This window comes from Ammospiza nelsoni, chromosome 6, assembly GCF_027579445.1.
Source record: "Ammospiza nelsoni isolate bAmmNel1 chromosome 6, bAmmNel1.pri, whole genome shotgun sequence".
Lineage (NCBI taxonomy): Eukaryota > Metazoa > Chordata > Aves > Passeriformes > Passerellidae > Ammospiza > Ammospiza nelsoni.
Window position 1 is genome coordinate 18,537,442 of NC_080638.1, and position 22,969 is coordinate 18,560,410.

General features: G+C 44.0%; 2 protein-coding genes across 7 annotated transcripts in view; both read right to left on the minus strand.

Moving 5' to 3' along the window:
* TNNI2 (troponin I2, fast skeletal type) overlaps positions 1–22,969 on the minus strand; it is a 422,570-nt gene that overhangs the window by 253,076 nt on the left and 146,525 nt on the right. The gene's annotated exons all lie outside the window — the stretch shown is intronic.
* Positions 10,239–22,969, minus strand: part of BRSK2 (BR serine/threonine kinase 2) — a 304,253-nt gene continuing 291,522 nt past the window's right edge. For 4 of the 6 annotated variants that reach the window (XM_059474201.1, XM_059474200.1, XM_059474199.1 and 1 more), the window contains one exon: positions 12,750–13,020. In XM_059474201.1, the coding sequence (XP_059330184.1) occupies positions 12,845–13,020 (176 nt within the window). In that variant the 3' untranslated portion in view covers positions 12,750–12,844. Of the gene's footprint in view, positions 12,309–12,749; positions 13,069–22,969 lie in introns of those variants that run through there. The other 2 variants (XM_059474202.1, XM_059474198.1) reach the window with 2 other exon arrangements.

Consider the following 22,969-nt stretch of genomic DNA (forward strand, 5'->3'; position numbering starts at 1 on the left):
CAAGGACCAAAGTCAGCAGCTTATGTCTGTCACAAGTGTTTTGGGGTTTTTTTTTTGGTGTCTGCCCATTCAGAGATGGGACAAAGGAACAGTGCCAACACATCTTCTGCACAAAAAGCCACGTGCAGCTTTAACATCAAGGGAATGAAGCTATGTAGAGATCAGAGGGGCAGCTTCACCCCAGCACTAAGAAAGGTCCACTGGAAATTGAGTCAGGCACCTTCTACTTCAACCCAGCAAAATCAGAGCTATGCCCTTCTTCCTTGCCTGGGAATGGAACAAGTGTCAGATCCCAGAGAGCACACTCATTTTACATGTGAGTAACAACCTCTTAATCAAAAGCATTAAGAAACTCAATCAGAAAAGAACACTTTGTTGCTGAGGTGATCTGAGGAAGGAGAGAGATTGCTCTGAGGTACCACCAGTTCTGGCCAAACATACATGCCAGGATGCTCCTGGAAGTGATCAAGGGCTAAAGATTAATGCTGCCAGGTAAAAATGAGCTCCTGCACATCATCAGGAGACTGCAGGACTGCCACAGAAACAAGCCATCCCATGAAAGAACAAGCCAGCTTTATGAAGCCTGCTAAGCATGCTGATCTCATCAAAGCCACGCTTCACCCAACAAGCCTTTGCTCACATCCATCATGGAACTTGTCCCAGCCAATCCTTAGCTCACCATTTCAGCTGTTAACAGAAAGAACTCATATCCAGAAATACTCTTCCATTATCTAATTTGCAGACAGAGGAGGAGGTTGTTGTTTTGTTCTATTCAAACCTACTAAACAAATGAAAGCAATGTTTGTGCCTTAGCACAAATGGCAACAGCAGGCAGTTTAAATGTAGTTCTGTTGCCCAGTGGCTGTCAGTAGCCACAGCAAGGGTTCAGTGTGGCTGAGTTATCTATGCTGCTGTGCCAGTACCAGCGCCTGAATGTGAACCCAGTACCTGAAGGATTTCAACACAGAGCTGGTATCTTAACATGATAAGCTGCATGCAGTACAGTGAAATCTTTCCAAACAAACTGATGATATAACATGAGAAAAACACCAAACAGCTGGCAGAAAACCCTCAGTGTCCTAATGGGGTCTCTGTTCTTTTCATGGACAGAACTGTTCTGGTTGTGACAGCTGACATGAACAATAAGACTTTTCAAAGCTAGGTTAGCATGTGATTCAGAGAAAACAGAAATTGTTGTGGCCAAGCGCTCAGATGAGAGAACACTCAGAGAGCTTTGTCTAGCCAAAAAAAATAAAATAATCAGTACTAGCTAAACTTGTTTTTATGTTGTCATCTGCTAATTATTTTCATTTTTTCTAAAAAGGAGGCATTAAAATGCTCTGGCACTTTCCCACACACCACCAGTGCAGACAGTTCACATTCTCTCACAAGGTGGTGCAGGGTCCCTCACATAAACCACCTCCTTCTCCTTTTAATAGTCTCTGGGATAATTCAAAAGAAAGAGTAGAAAGAAGCTGGGCTAGACAGACTTTGTGCTCAGTGGAGAGCAGCCCTCTGCAACATCAGCTCAGATACAGAAAGGGCAAATGGCACCTCACAGAGGATTTCAGCTTCTGGGAAATCACTGCTTCAACCTGACATCAGTAAGGCTTAGAAGACACCTGCCCTGAAGCAAGTACTGCCCTCAAGGACTTGGAAGGGAAACCTAAACAGGGAAAACAAACTGGTCCTGGGCAGCAGCCACTAATTTAACTCCCACTCTGAACCAATGGAGTACTCCCAGGCTGCCAGTGCAGGAGCTGGAGGTGAATCCCCAGTCTGGGAAAGAGAAGAAAGGCAACACAGCTCCCCAGCACCATGGACTCATCCAAGCCTGCCAGGACACACAGTGCTTACAGAGTCCTGATCCTTTGTGTGTGTGCTGAATTCCTTTAGGAAAGGCCTTTATTTGACAGCCCTAATTCCAAGTAGATGAAATTTCCTAAATTACTTGTTTCTCCCCTTTTAATTGCACTTGACAAAGTATCAAACACAAAAACCTGATTTCCATAGGATTAATTCTCAAAATAATTTCAAAGAATATTATTTCTGTTCTCTAGCATCAAAACGTAAGTAGAAGAGCTACTACCTCTCTCATGTCAAATCTGGTAGACAATGAAATAGCTCTTAACACAGAATTAATCCCACTAAACAATTTACTTTTATTCATAAGGACAACCCTGTTCTTGGCTCTATTTAAAAAGATAATCCAGAACAGGAAAGTGACATTGGATAACCATTTACCTGAAATCTATGTGAAACATGTAAGAAAGAATTCTGTCCTTTTCAACCAGGTTTACTGACACTCAATAATTTAGAAAGGTTAATTTGAATCCTTGTGTCTATAAAACCTGTCTTAGCAGGAGCAAATACAAGAAGCAGAAGACAAATTGTGACTGATGACCGGCTGTACCCACTGCAGCAGAATTGTGAAAACTTCAGCTACTTCAAGAACATTTTTGAGAGAGCACAAATAATAATACATATATTTGAATAATCTTACCAGTTTAAAACTGATCAAAGCTGGTTTAAGCAAAATCTACAGAGCAGATGCTGTGATGTGATCAGAGCATCACAGACCCAGCATGTGAGGATGGGCAGTTCTGAGCAAATATTAAAACAAGAAGTGCATCAAGACCTCAATAACATCACTGGTGATTCATTATTATACCAGTGATAACGTCTGCAGAAGAGAAAAAAGATTTTTTCCCCCTCATTTCACTCCCAGAGGATGACATTAGGAAGTGGATAGCAGGAAGGTAGTCAGGCACCGCAAGCCAGCATTTGTCAGCATCCTGCTGCCAAGCAGAAATTTCAATCTGAAGCCAAGACACTTGGGAAGAATCTCTACACAATCTGTAGGGCAAATGAAAGCAGACACACAGTTCCCAGCTGGACAGGTAAAGCTCCTTCCACAGGAGATTTCCAACTACAAAGCCACTACTGGAGTCCAAGGCTTAAGGCAGATCAGTTCAAGCTCACACAAAGTCAGCACTGAGGCACCACAAGACTGCAAGGTGTCACCTGAATCCCAAAGCCTGGTCCCAAGCAATTCTGTGCAGCACAGACACCCAGGACACATTATATCCTGCCCTCCCACCTTTCTTCTGCCTGCATCAAACCAGTACACTGAATTTAGTAACAAGATACCAACGCTGTGAATGAAGTTAATCTTGTGGTGTAACCACTGCTGAAATGTGAAAGCACAACAAATACTCCAATCCATCAAGGAATTTTGATTGGATTAGAAGCCCTCTGTGTTCCATCATAATCTCCCTGATGAAGGCCAAAAGCAAAACTACATCTGGAGAAGAGAGATTAAAGCCCCCATTAGAACTGTTTAATTATCTGTTATTACTGGATTAACATTCATTTCTGACCAGGTGCTTCTCAGATAAAGAGCTCAGGTGCTTCATAGCAGCACTGCTTTATTTTACAGTGAAAGTCTTTTGGCCCAAGAACTGAAAACACGGTTACCTTTTAAAGCTGGGGTCAAGAAATAAGCTTAAGCAAGATTCCATATGCCTGTCCCTTTTTCTTGTCTACCCCAAATTTTTGAGCTGCAGCCTGGAAGACAGGTAGGATTTTTGATTCAATTATAAAGTTTTCACGAGTTTTGCAGGAACAAGCAACTATTGGAAGGGGAGAAAGAGCCTTTAAATGAACCCCTAAGTTCCCAAGTAAGGAAAGAACTGCAGCCTGTGCTCCCATGTTACTTGATGTCAAAGAACCCTCCTAAGAACAGACACCCATAAAAGTCCCCACAGGCAAAGGGACAGAGAGCTCAGAATGACCCACAAATCACAAACTGTGTGACTCTGGTTTCCAAAAGGTGGGCATTTGTTTTGCTGCTTGCAAAGCTGGGACAGCCTGCATGACCCAGAGTTCCTCTGCAGTCTGTCAGCTGGCAGGTACCACACTGGATCATGGTGTTATCCCACAAGAAAGACAAGAAATGCCCAAACAACTTTCCTTTCATTAACAAAGATAGAAATGTAGCCTTTGTATCTGAAAAGAGCTCAAGCGATGTGCTGAGAAATGAAAGATCCTGTCTTTGGGGACAGGCCCTGAGGAGGTTTGCAGACCTGGTCACTGCAATGTGCTGTTGCCAGGTTAAGATGTGGATTCAAATTTCAGCCCAAGCCACTGAGTTCCTTTGAGAGAATCACTGAATTGCTCTTCATGTCAGTTCCCAAAGCTGTATGACAGGGACAACAGGGACCCCTTTTCCTTCTCCTTGTCTGTCACACCTACATGGGGAAAGTTTGTCCCTTGCTGCAGGTACCAGAACAGACTCTTGGTTTTTGTGTGCTGTTGAAACACACCTCAGTAATGTGCCCCAGTATTGATCTGCCCAGGCTGCTGTGGCAGTGGGCTCTGCTTGACCTTTCCCTTTGAGCAGGACAGGGCTGTGTCTGGTCCTTCCCCTCCTGCAGACTGGGAGCTTTAGCTGTGACCCTGTCACACCCAGTGAATGCTGTCATGTCTCTGCAGAGCTACATGGAAGCTACACAGGCTGGAGAGAGGCATATCCACCCCTCTCTCTCCTCCCCTGCACAGCACCACTGACAGCTGGCACATGAAACAGCTTGTAAAAGTCTTGGGAAGCAAAGAGAAAAAGCCAGTGTCTGCTGCCCTGTCCTCTCTGAGGAAGGGCCTGTGTTCTAGACATTGTTCTCCATGCCAGATAATCAGCAGGGCATTGTACAAGGCCCAGCACCAAAGCTCTGTACCACAACTGCCTCGTCACCTCACACAGCATGTAGTGGGTGACACCATATTCTGTCTCTCTACAGGATTTTTGCATACTACAAAATGTTTCTCCACCTCTCTCTTGTGGAAAGCAGAGCAGCAGCAGCAGCAGAACAGGCAGACTGGGAAGTTTGTGGCTGTGCAAAATCCTTGCAAAACACAGTTTGTACTTCCAAGTGACACCACAGCACTTGGTTCTACCCATTGCCACTCACCTCGGGGGCTGTGGTAAAGCTTTTGGGCTGGACTGGCCAGTGCTGCTCTGTGTTCTGGCGGACTCTGTCCCTCTCCTCTCAGAGATGGAGCAGGGAAATGCAGGCAGGAACTGCACACAAACACAGCTTGGGGACAATGCACCAGAGACCAACTCAGCTACAGACCTGGCTCAGCAAGTGGTGAGGCATTACAGGGCAATACACGTTAAGGTGACAAAAGCTCTTTGTTCCCCTTTCCCGAATGAGATCCTTTGGCAGCAGTTCTCCTCATTCTGCCTAACATTCTCAGACTCTCCTCTTTCAACCCATTTGCTAAGGCAAATTTACAGTGCAACTCCACTGAAACTGAACATCAGGGTTGTATCTGCTTCCACACCTCTGTATGAACCCACAGGCCACACACTTCCAAACATATCTGGCAGAACAGCTTTTAAAACTATTTTTTTAAGTAAATGGCTGCAGCTGGCCCTTGTTTGGGTCACTAACCAAAAACAAGCCCCACAGGATAAAAGCTAGAGCTAGTGCATCAAACTTAATTAAAACTGCACATAGCCAGGACCAGAGTTTAGTCCCAAGGCCTTTTTTAAAGCTCTTCTGTAAACATAAAGCTCTACCTACTCCATACCCATTTCTGTTCTTATCGTGCAACTTGGTGCTAAAACTGAAGGCTCTTGGGCAGGGGTAAAAACTTCCTGCACTGCACTTGTGCACAGAAGGAGTTTAGATCAGAACCCAACGGGAACTGGAGCTCATGAGCATTCCCATAAAGTGAAGGGAGGTCTCAGCCAGGGTTACTGCTGTTACCTAGTCCTACAAATAGGACTTTTTGTTGTACTTTTTGTACAACTGTGGCTTTTCACATATCACCAAAGCATCCCTAATGAATGTAGCTCCAATCCGTTCCCTGATATATCCTTGCACCTAATTTTGAGCAGCACAGTTCAATAAACCAGACCAGGAGCACTGAAGTAATTTGCTTCAGACAGGAGAGAAATCACTACCCCAACTGTGCATCTCATAAATAACAAGGCTTGACCAAGGCAATTGTTACAAACAACATACCCCTGCAATCTAATTCCAGATAACTCCACTGTGAGTCAGGATTGCCGTGTTTCAGCTTAGTTTCATCCACTCTGAAATCTGATTTTCCTTTGAAAACAAGGAAACTTTGAGAACTTTCCATAGAGGAACTATCCCAACAGACACTGCAATTTGAAGTCACTGCCTCAATGTGAATACTTTACAAGAGCCTATGAGGCCTTACATTAAACATAGCTGCTTTTTCTGACAGGTCTTCTAGAACCTAGAAGTGCTTCCCATACCAAGACTTGCTGCTTCCCTAGACCAACCTGTTTTCCTTCTTTTCTGGACAACACAGAGAGAAATGTGTCCCATTCCCAGAGCTGGGCCAGTACTGCCTTCCAGACCCAGGAATGTCCGCAGAAGAGAGAACACTTTGCAGAAATGTTCAACAAAGAGCAGCTCAATGAAAAGCTGTGGAGCAGACACTTCTCTCCTCTCCCAGGCAGCTGTTTCTGGAACACGCTGCCCAGAGGTGCTGTGCAGTGCCCACCCTGGGGGCACCGAGAGCCCACAGGGGCACAGCAATGAGCAGCCTGTTCTCAACACGTCCCTTCCAGCCTTGCCTTGTGATCCACGGGCAGATCTCTCTGCCTGGGTCGCTGGCTACACCAGAAGCACCAACCCTTGCTGCAAGCAAACTCTTCCTTCTGCTAATGCCGCTGATGAAAGCTCGTGTCTTCCCTGACCTTGAGGCTGTGTTATCTCCTTTGGCTGCCAGAAGGCGATAATAGCTCCTGACAATGGCAAGAGTCAGCGCTGAGCCGGTGGAACAGGAAATCCCATTTCTCAAGCCCTTCAAAGCCTGCCTGGCACAGTTTCTCTCAGCAGCACTCAGTGAGATTACAGCACTAAAAATAACCCCCACAATAAATTGTGCATTTAGAAGAAGAAAGGACTTGCCCTCAATGTGGGTTTCCCTTCCACTCGTGGCCTCAAGTATCCCCAGACAGTTGAACTACTACGGTTTTGTTCTCCAAATTAAGCAGGAGCTGCAGCTGTTGAAGTGGTTTTAAATGAAACAAGAAGATTAAAGGGTACAACAAAGAACTAAGATACTTTCCAGTTTTTAGACAAGTGTCGGTCTTCCCTCCCTGTTGTTTTCTATGGTAAGGAACTCAGAGCTAAATCTCTTCCTCATGAAAACACTCTGCCCTTCCAAGAGAAGCTCACATACAACGGGTTGTATACAGCTGAAATGAAGCAAAGGTAGGGAGGAGGACCAGCGCTGCAGACTTCCCTACAGAACACAATCCCTGTGGGCATTCTGCTGTGCTATTTCAGAAAATGTCCGAGCCTGATGGGTTAAACGCACTGTCTGAATTACCAGGAAAGAAGGCATACCTTGTGACAGAGGACACATAATTAGCACTACCTGGAGGCCTCACAAAGTGCCATTGTCTTTACAAACTATGTTTTTGCCTAAGCTCAGTGAGAGCCATTAGAGCTCAGTCATTTGCATCCCATCACTTGCATTAAAGCCAGCCTGACTACTGAGGAAATTGTCGCGAATTGTTTGCAAAGCCCGGACAATTTGCATTAGCGCTCTCCAACACAACCAACCTCTTTCTCAGCCCCCAGACTGACATGTGGCAATGAGATTTACCCTCCTGACTATGGACTCAGCTGCTCATTTGATGTATATACACCATTATTGCTGCATATAGCACGTGTCAGATACCGGTTCAATTAAAAACTGTTCACCTTAAGCACAAACACATTTTCCAGGTACACATGTGTCTAAACTAACATCAACTTGCAAAACAGACAAACAGAGAATGCCAACTGGAGTATTACACACTTGCCTTGTCTTCAGTTTGCTCCTGGAAGGTCCTATGCCGCGTTGCTTCACCCAGAGGAAATCAGACAGATGAACTTTAAACGCAGGGAATTTTTTAGCTACTGAGTCCAAAGAGGTAAGCTCTCCAAGAGAACCAAAGAACTACAGAGCTCAGAACCTCAGCTAATGAAGCACAGGTGGCACAGCTCCCAGCACCTCATCAGCCATCACCTGGGATGGGGTTTGGATGAGGGCAGTAGCCCCCACCTGGCAGCAGAGACAATCCAGCTTCCTCAGTCACAGAGGCACACCAAAATCCCCAGCTACATTTACTACTTGATTTCAAATTTAAGCTTTAAAATATGAAGGGTGTTGTGTGGACAACAGTTTAAATTAGAAACTCAGTTAGGTCAGAAGCACAGCCCCTCCTGTGCACTACAATATGACACCATGTAGCAAATGACTGTGTTAGAACATGGCCAACCAGAAAGGCAGAATAAATGTGGGCAGGCCAAAGCATGAGGCCCTACGCTTTGCAAAATTGTTCTTTTCTTCTTATAGCTTTTGAAGACCATAATTAGCAGTACTGGGGATGCTAATTGCGCATAGTACTGGAGACATGAACAGATGATAGAAGTTCATGAATGCTGAAAAGAGAGAGTGAAACAGAAAAAGCAGCAGCATACACCTGCTGCCACAGTGCATTAAATCCCATTTCCCCTCGCACAGCAGCCCAGCACATCCTTGTACTTACAGAGATGCAAATGATGTACAGCTGCTTCCCAGTTCGGGGTTTGCAATGCTGCAGAGACCAAATCCTGCAGCACTTGTGATTCTCCACATCTTTTCATCTTTGTCTGCTCCTCCACTCCCCTCCAGTTTTAGCAGACCAGTGAATCCCCCAAAGGCCCTATAAACACTCTGGCTTTTTCCTAGATGAGACTTTATTTTGTATGGCTGCTGCTTGGGTGCTGCCTGGCAGGGCAGAGGCTCCCAGCCACCCTCACCTCACCAGAGCCTCCCTGAAGCCAAGGCAGCACTATGGAACCTTCCAGAAGGTCCAGAAGGTCTCCCCCTGCCTTCCCTCCATGGTGGGCAGTGCTTGCCCCTCACTGGCTCGTGGTGGGAAACCCTGGCTGGCCTGGCCGGGCAGCTCTGGAGAGGGGACAGGAGAGGGGACACGAGGGGACACGTTTGGATCTGGCCGGGCTGTGGTGAGCACCAGGCCAGGGCGTGCCCAGGGGCAGCGCCACGGCCCTGCTGTCAGCCCAGGCCTGCCACGCTGCCCCAGCCCTGTGGGAAGCACCAGGCAGGGCAGAGCCAGGAGGGGAATTGCTGGGTGCAGTGATAAATCCAGGGAAAAGGCACGGAGGGCAAGGTGTGACAAGCCAGCAGCCACACGGGGTGCCCAACCGACCAGTGACAAACCCCAGACCCACACGTGCCAGGGACATACCTGAGCAGATTTTTCAAATGTGTGTGACTGAGTGTTTCAGGCAGGGAGGTGCAGCAATCCTTCCTACAGCTAAATCTGGAAGCAGCTCAGGTTAGAGAGGAGAACAATCACCAGCAGCCAGGGTTTTTGGTACCATGGTTTACATCCAGACCAGACCTCGGTGGGGTTGCAATTGCTCTGAAATCTGGATTAAGCTTTTGGAACACATTACTGCAGAAAGCCAGGCCTAGAGGGTCGGGCTGTCCTTGCTCCTCCTCGGGCCCTGGCATTCGTTCCACACTAGGAGGACGCTGCCTTCCTTCAGCTGCCATCTTCAGCTCCTGCAGTGCAGAGGCCATGCCACGGCACTCACTGGCTCTGGCACCGGCCGGGAGTTGGTTTTCACGGACATAAACAGGACACTCAACAGCTGGTATCTTTACTGAATGAATTTATTGGTTTTTGAACTAAAGTTGCTCACAGTTATTTAACAAGGGATACATCAGATTTTTTTGTCCATTTCAAACCATTAAATAATGTCAGTTTGTGTCTGTATATGTGTGTGTGCGCGAGTGTGTGTCTTCGAAGTACAAAATAGGAAGGATAACAAGAGGTATTGCTTTCATTTATTCTTATATCTTGTGTGAGTAATCCCCTTCCTGCTTGTACCACATGGGTTTTGCTGATATAGGTATTTTTAAATTATTATTATTATCTTGTATTGAAATCCCAGCCTTTTGTAGAGGTACAATGTAACAGAAGCATCAAAATCTATACACAAGGGAAGAGAAAAGAGGGAAAAGAAGGACAGGGGTGATGGGAGGGGAGCTCGGAGGAGAAGTAGAGAGAGGGCAGAGGCAGGAAAGACAACGAAAGCAAAAGAGACTAATTTACAGCAATGTCATGCAATTAAAACTGCCCCCCTCTCCTGCACCCTTGCCTCCCCCCCTCCCCAGCCATCACCCCCTGGTGTCTGACATGCACACAGCAATACGAGAGAGAAAAGTTTAAGAGTAGGGAAAATAAATAAATAAATAAATAAAGCAAAAAAATTAAAATAAATCCCTCCCATTTGGGGGAATGGGGAAACAGGGCAGAAGTCAAAGGTCTTTGCCCCAGTTGTGTCTTTAAAAATTCTTTTTAATCTTCAAACCTATGTACAAGTAAAACTGGTCCAAGAAGGGGAAAAATGATTAAAAAAACCAACAACGACAACAACAACAAAAAAGAACTCATCCAACATTATCATTAAAAAAAAAATCTTGCGATACAACATACACCCATAGGAACCCAACGAGCAGCAATCGAAGGTCATAAAAGAGCTGAACACTAATGCTAAGCCTACATTCTTAAAATCTCAGTCAAGAAATACTTCTCACTGTGTTTTGTCTTCCACGTGTAAAACCACATTTTTTTGTTTGTTTAACCTTTGAGCTTGGGCCAGAATAAGTTACACTTGGTCACATAACTCTTGAGGAGGAGGAAAAAAGGTGGCAATTCTTCTTTCTCAAAGTCACAAAATGAACACTTACAAGGTTTCTGTGTCTTTTTTCCCCCTCCTCTGCAAAATAAATAAGAATCAATGTTGCCTCTACACAGTTATTAAACAGAAGATATATCTAACAGCTTATTTTTTTAAATATATATATATGTATATATAAATAACCAAGACCTAATAACTGAAACACAAAACAAAAGGTCCCCATCCACCCAATCCCACCCTCCTCCCTTTCAAAAGAAAAAACAAAACAAAACAAAACAAAAACTTTATAAAAATATCTTGCAGTAAATTTTAAAGTTTACAGTAGCTTCGTGATTAAGTCTCCCATTGCCCTGACTCCACCTTGTCTTGCTCTGATGAACCAAGTGCCAGTGATTTTGCACACACACACACATACACACAGAGGAAATAAAACCCAATATAAGTCTCTTTTCTTCCTCCTCTTCATCTTCTTTTTTTTTTCTTTTTTTTTTCTTTTTTCCTTTTTTTTAAGAAAAAAACCACCCAAGCCAACAAATGAAACTGATAACTTAAAGAAATAATAATACTGATATCAATGCAGCACTAGCAACACAACAACTGCCTCTAAATGCAGGGTGTGGTGGAGGATCCAGCTGGTTGAAGAAGGTCCCAGCGCGGTGGCACAGTGGCAGGGAGTTGACAGGTGGGGAGGAAGGTGTCGAAGGAGGAGCAGCAGTAGCAGCAGCGGCAACTGTGCCTGGTGATGGGAGAGACAGTCCTTGGCAGAGTCTTGTCCCTCTTCTTTGCTACCAGAAGTTGCCTTTTCCCTAAGTTTTAATGTTTTGTTTGTATGTGTTTATTCATTGAACCCCCTCTCCCTCCTATGTTTACTCCTTTCCCCTTCCAGCAGGTTAAAAAGCAAAATGATACACTATAAAAAAACCAATTAGTTGTGTGTGTGTATATATATATGTATGTATGTATATTTATACATAAATATACACACATATATACATGTATATATAAAAAAAGGGGGAAAAAGAAAAGGAAAAGGTGGTGGGGAGAAAAAAAAAAAAAAAAAGATAAGAAAATCCCTTGATGAAGCTCCCCAATATTGTCTTGGTTCAACGCTTAGTTTTGAGTTGCTCCTGGCTGGTTTCTGATGAGAACGCGCTCTGGATTCATGGAACACTGCGCTCCCGCTACACCCGTCTCCTTCCCCACACCCTCCCTCTCCGGGCTGCGATCACCTGCGCGGACAGAAGTTGCCAAGGGTAAATAATTCACTCCAACAATCTGCAACCTCCTTTGAGCCCAGACTCTGCAATCCCATAACTGAGCAGATCTCTCTTGTGGAGCACCAAAAAAGAAAAAGAGAGGGGAGAAAAAAAACCAGGCGTGCACTGGGGAGGTGACTGGGGAGAAGTGGGGAAGAAGCCCACTTCCTGAAGGGAGAGGGGAGGCTGGGAACCTCAAACAGGACTGGTCCTTGGACAGTCTACATCGGTTGCCTTCCGTCAACAAGTGTCCGCAGAGCACAGAAGGTGAAGCCGTGGCTGACATGTTAACTTTTCGGGATAATTCCTGGTAGCAGAGCGGAAACAAGTGGTGTCGTCAGAAACACAGAGAGAGCATGAACAGAACAAGAAACGAAACAAAAGAAAACAAAACAAACCCAAAAAAAAAATCAAAAAAGAAAAAACCAAAAAATCAGGAAGGAGAAAAAAAGCAAAACATTCAAAAAAAGGGAGGAAAAAAAACCAATTGAAAAAAACCACAACCCAAGATCTGGTGAACTGGGTTTGTCATCTGTGCTACCTTTTCTTTTCTTTCTTTTCTTTTCATTTTTTCATTCGTTTGTTTTTGTGTTTGTTTCTGAGATATATATTATATATCATATATAAATATATATATGTATATATATACAGTCATTCCTTCATACAAAATTTGTCTATAGACAGTTTTGTACTGTTGTGGCAAGGTATATACATCCTTCTAGTTTAGAGGCTAGCTTGCTAAGGAATATTCTTTCATTCTTTCTTGCTTTTTTTCTTTTTGTTTTGTTCTGTTTCCTTTTTTTTTTTTTTTCCTCTAAGTTATTTAATTTTTTATGTGTTTATTTAAGGTTGGTCTTGTAGGCCGACTGATGAGACCATCTTTGCCTTGTCTTTGCCAGCAGGGTACTTATTGTCTCCTCTAGACCCATAGTCATTAGAACCGGAATCGCTCCGCTTGCTGTTTGCGCTATGCTTGGTTGGCGTGCCGGGGGGATGGCTCACCTGCCCGTTCTTCTCGTCTGAAAAAAGTTGTTTAATTACGTCAAAGAAGTTACTCAATGGGCTGCCTGGGTACACAAAACAGAGGAGACAAAAAAAGAAAGAAAGAAAGAAGGAAAAAAAAAAACGAGAGGGAAAGAGAGAGAAAAAGAGAAGAGAAAGAGAGAGAACAAACAAACAAATGAACAATGGGGTTTTTAACGAGAAGAACATGATGAGGAAATCCAGAGCCACGTGCGTGGGGGTGTGTGGGGGATGAAGACAATGAGCAGGAAGAGGAAGAGTGTTTAGGATGGGACACCTACAGAAATAAAGAACCTGGGAGCATAAAGCACCTAGGGGGAAGCTCCTAGTTTTTTCCTGAGTGGGGAAGCATTGCTGTCTCACCTGGCAGGAGGACACAGTACCACGTGACTGAAATAGGTCAGTCCATTACTAGGATTCACTTGGCCACTCCACATGGAAATGTCACTGACTGTAATGCTGGACACAGGCAAATCCCATCCTACTCCTGCTGTTACAAACACGGGGTATTTCCATGTGGCTGCCCATTGATGCTTTATTTGCAGCCTTGCTAAGCTCTCTGTCAACAACAGGCATCAGGCTTTCCTTGCTTGCATTTTATTTCTTTCTGAGTTTCTCCTTGCTGCCCTGTCATGACCAAGCCTGAAGCCCTGAGTGGTCCCAGGGAAGCATCATTTGGAAAATGAGCTATGGCTGAGTGTTGCCATCTGCGTGTGCGGTCTGTGGTTTGCACTCGCGGGCTTCTGAGCACCTTCAGATCCTCCCTAAACAGGTACCTGGAAATGAAGATGCTGAATGTGGAAGCAGGCTGTTACACATCTGCGTGCTTCTGCCAGGGTCAAGACCTACCACCTCACTGTCCTGAATTTATGCTCTCTCCACAGCACAGCCTCCATGGCACCGGCATGCATTCCAGTGCAGTTAGGAGCCAGAGAGGGAGGCAGAGCTGTGTGCTGCTGGAACAGGCATCTCCTTCAGCCAGCCCCTAGATCAGGCTGCAGTGCTAACAAGGACTGGGCACATGAGTACAGCCTTCTGCACCTCGTGGGCCTCCAAGAAGCATGGTTATATGCTCTTAATCTGCTTCTGTCTTAGAGGGTGTACAGGAGGTCATACTTGAGGAAAGGCTCGGGAATTTCTAGTCCCCTTTCATTTTCTTGGATTGGGGGATTAATCTTTACCAAACATAGGAGGGGGTCACTCTTTGAATATGGATATTGAAGGTGTTTTTTATCCGCTGTACACAATGGAGGTGATGCCTGTTCATGATCATTAAAATCCCATGATGGTTTTCTCAATATTGGGACTGTTGGCTCTACCATTCTATCACATTCAAATAATTTCTATCTCCAGCTCCTGGAAGGAAATGGGCCCCTTGTATCTGCCTTCCAATGTGGTAGAATGCTGCGAAGAGTGGAACCTTTCATCCCCAGGATGGGAACATTCTGTCAGGAGCAAAGGGCTTCCTCATAGCAGAGACTGGTGGATACTGGTGGCTTGGTCATAATGTACTTGACTTTAATTCCAAACATAAGCAACCCAGTAACTACAGCAGGCAAGCACCTTCTGCACACAGCAATTTGACTGAAGAGCTTGTTGAGTACTTTCTTATTCTCTAACAGAAAATGCAAGACAGACATCATTGTCTTACACAGAGAAAGAGGAAATGCATAGTATTTGTGCTTTGCAAAACTCAATCTGTTACTCTTTTTTGCCTGCCCTATGCTAACCAGGTAGTGGCTGCTTTCAGAAAAATCAAATGGCTGGTAAATAGAGTGAAGAACCTTAATCTAATTCATTCCTTGACTTCCTGTGCCTGCTGCTTTGTGGCCAATGTTCTGCTTGCCCTGGTTCTGTCACTCAGTTACACTAAAGCTAAAAGCAACAGGCTGTGAGTTTCTGGAAGGGCATCTCTCACCCAACTGACTGAAGCCTTAGCGATGGGCACAAACAACCCCCAACCAGGCAAAGCACATATCTGAATTTCCAACTGAGAAGAGAAAGGCTTTCACTAAACTCAGTTACTTTGGGCTCAGACCTCCATGAGCTCCACCTGATCCCTTCCACATGCATGCAAATGCTTGGGAAAGGGGGTATCTGTTGCACATCTATGACTTCTACATCAGAGATTTCCCTGAGCCTCCCTAAAACTGTTTTAGGTTTGTGGGCACACACATTGCGCAGACTCATTTTTATCTACTCAGATTCATTTATACTTCTTTTAAGTGGATACCACTTTTCAATGAAAAGAGAAAAAAGAAAGCAAACACTCAGCCTTGAATGCAGGAATGTGGGCAGATCTGGTTCTCAGGTGGCTTTGGACCCCTCATCTTCATAAGCAAATGGAGTTAGCAGAGAGAATGAAAAAGAGCACTGAAAAAAATGCTGGAGAGGAAAAGACTGCTGGGTTGGGAGAAAAGAGTAGGGGAATATCTCTAGTTATTCAGCTGAGCAGTTTATTTAACAAGCTTAGAGGGAAAGATGAGGGCAGAGTAAGCAGGGCTCTGCAGGAACTGGGAAAGTTTTTTGTTTTCATATAGACAGGAACAGTGACAAAAGTACAACTTGCAAGAATGGAGCAATAAAACACTTTAGAAATCATACACCTTGTATTTGCTGAGTCCTGATACAGGACTTTTTAGTCATCCTACTAAAATATGCAGGCCATGTTTCATCCACCCTTTCTCCACCCCATGGCCTACCGGCTTTCAAGTGCCTGGAGATTTATTGCAGCAAAAGTATTTAACAGTCTACTTTTCTTTGCCTGTATCACTGCTGGATTCCTTACAATCATCAGTTTTTAGTTAAAATTTTAATGGGAGGTAAGAAAATCCTTAGGGATGTTTAGAGAGCTACTGAAAACTAAAATAGGCCATTTCACACTAACCCTTTCCTTCCTTTGCCTTTTGTACTTGAAATTAAATAGTAGGTAATAATGCCCTTCTGTCCTGGCAGTCAAGGAAAAACTGATGCTGGGCTGGTGTTCATACTGCTCTTTGGATAGACAAGGAGTCCTCACACTTTTACTCTGGAGATACCCAAGAATGGGTCAGCTGTGCTGGAAGCATGAAAATGGTGCAGGGTGTTGTTCCTGTTAGTTCTCAGTTCCCTTTGAGGTTATAAATCCAGTAAAACAAGACTTGAAAATGCAGGCGATGAGGATTAGAATAGGTTTTTCAGCAATCTTCCATGCCTAGAGTTCAGTGCAAGATGTGTCATAGGCTCTTACACCTGTAAGTCCATCAGGGGGCCTCAAAAAGGCTGCCTTTCTCATTTCACAAAGTGAGATGACATCCCATTTCCTCTGGACAGGGATGAAGGTTTGGCTCAGTGATTCTTCAGAACATCCCTGGTGTTTCATGCACAGACTAAGGTCTTCTTTCCCCTTGAGAGCAAATGTTCATCAGCACAGAGCAAAGAAAGTGTAAAGGGTAGAAAGGGTGAGAAACCGAGAGAAGGATCAGAGGCAGGAGGGGAGGCTCAGAGCATTAGGTTTATGTCTGTTAGGAGGAGATGGATATGTGCAGTTCTGAGTTAGACCAAGGAGCTGCTTGCTGCAAGACAGGGAAAGGGAATGGGTTTGAAAACAAGCACTGAAGCTTATGAAAGGGTCATGTATTGAAGGGGTGCTGAGAGAAATATATTTATGGAGAAGGAACTGGTTTGGGGCACCTGTGTGCGGCACTGTCACAGCTAAATATCATGAAAGAAGTCAAAACTGTGAATGGATTTGAATACAAGCACTAAAAGGAAGAAACAGGGCTAGAGATAGACACAACAACACAGAAGGAAGCTGGGTAGGCAGTTTGCACCAAGCCTCACAGTCCTCACAATTTCATCTGCTGTTCTTAGGAAGCCTGTCTGACACTGACCTAGGCCCAGTGGTGTCACCATTTTGAGAAGCCAAGTGAAAATGGAGCACCTAGGTAAGAGAGGAGGAGGAAAATAAGGGAAATCACTCCAGGCATCACAAGTGACACCAGGAAAGGATGCACCTTGCAAAAACCCTGCTCTCACTTTGTAAAGACCTCACAGCCCTCCACAGAACATAACAGGAGGTGGTGAACAAGCAGCTTCAGGACAAACCTGGAGGCTTCAGTTACTGATTAAGTCTGCTGTTTTGTAACATTTTTAAGACAGTCAGATAAGGACTTGCCCTTCTTTTCACTGCAGCAAATAGCAACATTCCCATTGACTTCACAGAAGCAAACCCTGAGGCACTTCCTTCTCCTGTGAAACTATCTCTCTGAAGTCTATGTACTGTTAATGCACTAATCCTTGTGGTGCTGAACACAAAAGTTGCATAAAACAAATATGCCATCTGTGGGATTATACTCTGTCTTTTCTTTCTGTATAGCCTGAGATGTTTTGGGTTTCTGCATGTATATTTTGGGCTTTGGGAGAAAGTGAACAGGAAAACATAGGTCACCAGTGGGAAGAGAGACCTTTTCTCAACCTAATTTATCTTACTTCTTTTCCTGTTGCTTTCACATCATTCCTGACTGTCTTTTGTCCGCCTCTGCTCCTGAGGTTTTCCTCCTATACTCATTCCTTACTCTTTGGCCCTTGTCTTTTTCATCCCTAGGTGCTCTGTTCTGATAGAAGCTGTGGTTTCAGTGAAACATGTACCAAAAATCCAACTTCTCTCACGTAAAGCATTAAAACACTCCTTAATGGGTGATAATCCATTTCCTTTCAAATCCATTTTGCTACTTTTATAGACTTCTAGCCCACTTTGTTAAGACAAGGCATTTTTTGGTCTGTTTGCCTTCAGAAACAAATGACTTAAAATACAGAACTCACTCCAAGAGTATGTGCAGTGAAAGGGATGATAGAATAATAAAGTGGCCCATTCCTCTTCATTTAGTTGCAGACCATGTAGGAGACTCCCCCCAGACTGAAAAGGCCCCAGCCTGTACAAATCTAAATCAGGCAGATACCTCACTCAGCTCACTAACCTACTGACAGAAAGTCCAGGGAACAACTCCAGTTTCTTGGCAGGAAACCTGAACTGCAGCTGGAAAAGGTGACTTACTTTCCAGAGTTCTTAGACTCTGCCAGAAAAAATGCCAACTGAAAATGGTGTCTGCAGGAACAAACTGCAGAACTACTGCAGAACTGAGGAGCTACTCAAGTTATCACACAGCACTGGCACAGGCATCCATGCCACCAGCAGGTGGGAACTTCCAACTGCTACTCCTCTGGGCAGACCTGAACAACCAACCTGACATTTAATTGTTCTATAACCCATTCTTGTTCTTACTCCCCTAAAACATCCCATTCTCCTCGGCAGGAGGGTGGCCCAATATTTGTGTCTAGCATCCAGATGGCCATTCTCTGTCTTGCACATTTTTTCTCTCACTCACATAAACGCACAGAGGAGCTGAGATCTAGTTCAGCCTCTCCTCAAAGTGTTACTGAGACAGGTAGCTCTGGAATAATGAATTAGGGAATGGTGGATACAGGCAGCAAAGCCCCAAAGGGATGAGGCCCATTTCCTTGCTGCTGCCTCCTGCAGAGCTAAGGCATGAGCAAGGAATCAGAAACAAAACTGTCTGTTACTGATGAAAAGCTCTGGCCAATCCAGCACCACCACGTAACATTCAAAAAAGGGGACATGATGATGGAGGGGAGGGTATCATACATTCATTTGGACAGCTGGTGGCACTGAAAGAGCAGGCAAGGATAGTGGTGAGATGAAGAGATGCCAGATTCTGTTATGGAGTCATGCTCTTCTGGCAAATTGTCTGGCAAAGGTCTAAGCCCACAAATTTTTTGTATCTACCAGTCCTTTTACACAGATCTACCTGCACAAGTGTGTGCTGAGAGGGGAAACTGATGATCCACACCCATAAAGCCACAGCAAATGACAGTACTGTTGCTACCCATTCTCTTAGAGATTTCTGCAGCTTTATTCCTATCTTTTCTGTTATAAAATGTCAGAAATGTATTGGCACATAATAATACAGTTTTGATCTTTCCTGCCAGATGGATGTTCACATATTATGTTAATATTCAAATTCTTCAACCTGTTCCTAAGGAGATAGATGACCTATGCATGCTGGTGAAATGTTGCTTCCTCATTTCCACTGAATAAATCACTTCAAAAGATGATTTAATCTTCTGGTAAGGCATCTCAAACTTAGCTTAGTCCGGCAAGCATTTCCATGTAGCTTCCTGGAACACTGGCTATCATAAATAAACACTGTGATCTTAACTAAGAGTGAGATATCTGTGTTTTCTGTATTAGATATTATTACAGAGAAAAAGATCTTGTACTGCATGGTAAAATCTAACCACAGCTGTCAAAATAGGATCTGACATGAATCAAATAGTTCAATACATCTGGATAAACTTTTAGTACTAAGTTGCCTTTTTTGTGGCTACCTTCTTCTACACTGCAAAAACATGAATTGGAAAATAAATGTCTCCCCAACACAGCACTAGACTGAAGACATTCAACTACAGTATGTAGGGAGCCAGCCATTCCTTTGGACAGCAAAGGATGGCAGAATGGGCAGGGATAACTGGCAAACCTGGCTTGAACTCTTTAGAAGCACTGACTTTTCTTACTTGTTGTGATCCACCCATTTTGAATGAGTATGTGATCTCTCAGGGGGTCTTCTTCCTTTTGTCTCTCAGCTGGGCCACAATTTGAGCTGGAGAGCAATCTGAGCCATGCTCAGCAAAACCAGCAGCCAGCAGATTTTCCAGGAATGTTAATAAAACCTCCTTGTTCTGACCACCTCATGGTGTGGCAGTGCTAACAGAGCCTTTCAGCTGGGAGGGCAGTGTGTGCTTTTTTCTGCAGGTTTTGACACCAATATTTCTGCCAACAGTTGCAACTTTTTGGCTGCAAATCATCAACCTCCTCTTCCATCAAACAGCTACTTTTATAAGTGGGATTACTCTAATTAATGCCAATATGGGTCAGGATCACTTCCAAGAACACCAAGTCCAGGTATTTGCTGCTGTTACTAACACAAAAACAGACTCTAAATGAGCACTCACAAAGATACAGGCTGCAATTGCAACCCAAAGGTGATGCAACCAGTTTGAAACTACAAAATGCTTCCTAACTTCTCAAGCAGATTGGAATACTACTGGCATGGGCTTGTGTCTGTATGAATCAAACTGTGATTGCTGGATGCTACAAAGAGAAGCCTTTACTGCAGTGTGGTTCTCTGAGGACACGTAGCCATGGCCAGCAAGATCAGACAGCTCTGAATAGGAAAAATGTCAAGTCCTAAACACTGGAAGCAAAAGGCATGAGAGAGATGCACTGATGAGATATTAAAAGCAAGTGGATGTGCTGTGCTTCTGGTTTGATCAGATCATTTTGGGGATAGCCACTGGTACCCACAGGGAACCAAAAAGCTTCTTGTTTAACTCTGATGCCAGGAATCCAGGTTTTCAGTTGTAAGCAGCAATACAAAATAAATGTTTAAAAGTAAATACAAGCCTTCTTTCCAGCCTGCACAGGGTTATGGTCCAAGATTTTGCAGGAGTGTATGATTGTGCAGTGCCTAACATGACAGCACCATCTGACTGGAGCTGCACCAGTTATCCAAACTGACCATCTCCTCCTCTTATCATCACCCTCTTTCCATGGAAGTGCCACTGATGTAACTGAAGACTTCACTGAGAATCATCGGGGATGAAGAAGAAGAAGCAAAGATTGCCTTACTTACAAGTAAAATTCATCCTCAGATAGTGGCAGTGTGAAGACTGGGAAGTTGACAGTCTTCCTGGGTTAATCTCAGAAGCCAAAGTGGAAAGGCAGGCTTTTCAGAGCTTCCAGCACCTTGGCAAAACATACTTACCAAGGACTCCAAAAAACTGGGAATGGGTGGGAAGGGGAGCTATCAAAGGCTATATACAGCCCTACCATGAAATCAATCACCCAAAGAAATTCTCAGCTCACTACATGAAAGACTTGAAGTCACTAAAATTTGTGAAGAGAGACTCTTTGCTGACCAAGGACTATTGAAATGGCATCATGGGCTTCCGTGTGGTGTGCATCAATGGCTCCAGATCCAATGAGTGCAGTGTACAATAAATGATACTTGCTTTCTAATTCCCAGCTTTGTGGTTGAAGCTGGAGGGCTTTTCAGTTTATGTATCATTTTGATTTTCATTTTTAATGTAAAGGCTCTGCAGAACCTATTAGAACCTTAATTATACAACCTATTCTTCAGTGAGATAGACATAAATACCAGATTAGATGGTAATAAACAGTTCTCTCAATCCTGCTTCAAAAGAAACAGAATCCAGCTTGTCCTTTTACAGCTGTGCTGATTTTATAAGGCTTAACAACAGCACATAAAGTGGTAAAGCTTATTTGTCACTAAACTGATTTGGCTGAGAATACACACAGCAATAGATCAGCTAAAGTATCACTCCTGTAGATGTTTTTCAGGTTACAGCTGCATTTTATATGTAAATATTTTAATTTTTACAAGGTAAATTTAATCTTATGAACAGGCTTCAAGGAAACCAATTTAGTCTTTCTGGCAACAGCAATGCCCATTCCCCTGCTGAGATGGGTGGAAACATAAAATGAAATATTTCACCCCAGCATGCATTTCAATTTTTTATGAGCCACATTCTTTTCTTCTATTGTGAAATACTACAGGTTGGCAGCACTTTTCTGGTTTGCACAGGTAGGGTTGGTAGAACAGCAGTTTGTCATTTGGATATTGGCAGCTCCTATGACAAACCTCACTGTTCAACATTAACTTGTTTCTCAATGCCAGTGACCTTATGCAAAATCACTCCTCAGACTGATGACCACTGCTAGCAGAAGATGAGATAACATTTAAAGGACTAAACAAATTTGCCTTGCCGTTGATTGCAGCATTCAGTGGTTTATAGTGGGTGAAAACAGGTTCCTCATTCCCACCAGAGCTTTCACATGGCTGAGCCAGGCTAAAGAACTTGATCAGCTTTCCCTACTACAGTGTTAACTCTTTTGGCAAGAATGACCTCCTGTGCTCAGTGTCAGAATAGGGAACAAGGGGGTCAAAACCCCCAGAGAATACAGTTTTTCTACACTATTTGTTATTACTAGATGAACACTGCATCAACATCATGGAGGGTTCTCATCTTCAGAACCACAGAGAAAGGTTTGCCAAAAATAGGCAAATAGCCTAAAAGCTCACATGGTTCCCTTTCACTCCCCTGTCTAAACCATGGGTGAGCTCCAGCAGAAGAAAGCTCCAGCTCCTCACTCCCACAGGAGGGTGGAATTCAGCACAGTGCAGTCACCACTGCTTACACTGTTTGTGAGCTCACCAACAGGAATGTGATTTAAAGGAAGAAGCTCCATTAAACTCCTACAGGCCATCCTATCTCCTCTCTCTCTGTCTGGGCTGTAGCTGCCACAAAACAGTTTCCCTGCTGGCCTTCACCTTGTCTTCTGTGTCCCTTGTTGGATTGCTGCTGACACAGTGACAGCTAGAGGGCCTGCATGAACTTTGAGTTCACGAGCAGTGATCTCTCTATCTAGAGAATGCAGCGTGCTGCCTGGTTATCTCCATAGCTCAATTAACTTGCAAGCAATCAGCAGAATCAGCATTTCGTATTTTGTATGATGTGAATGCCAGATTCCAGGCAAGAAATGAAGTCTTGAGGAAGAAGAGGAATTTGCGGTCTGATGACTTCAAGAAGCTAAAGGCTGGAAATGAGTGTTCATAAGATCAGAAAAGTCACCTAAGAAATCAAATGAACTCCTATCAGAGCAAATGAAAAACTCCCACCAGCAAAGCTGCAACTTAAGGGAAAGAGATTGCCTGAAACACAGGCCAAATTCTGCCTCAGTCACACATGCATAAACCCAATATTATCTCCACCATGACAACCTCCCTTTATGGTTACAGACTTCAGAACAAGTCCAGAACAACTTTCTTCAGTTAATGAAGAGATAGTGTGGCAGGTGCAGGTCCA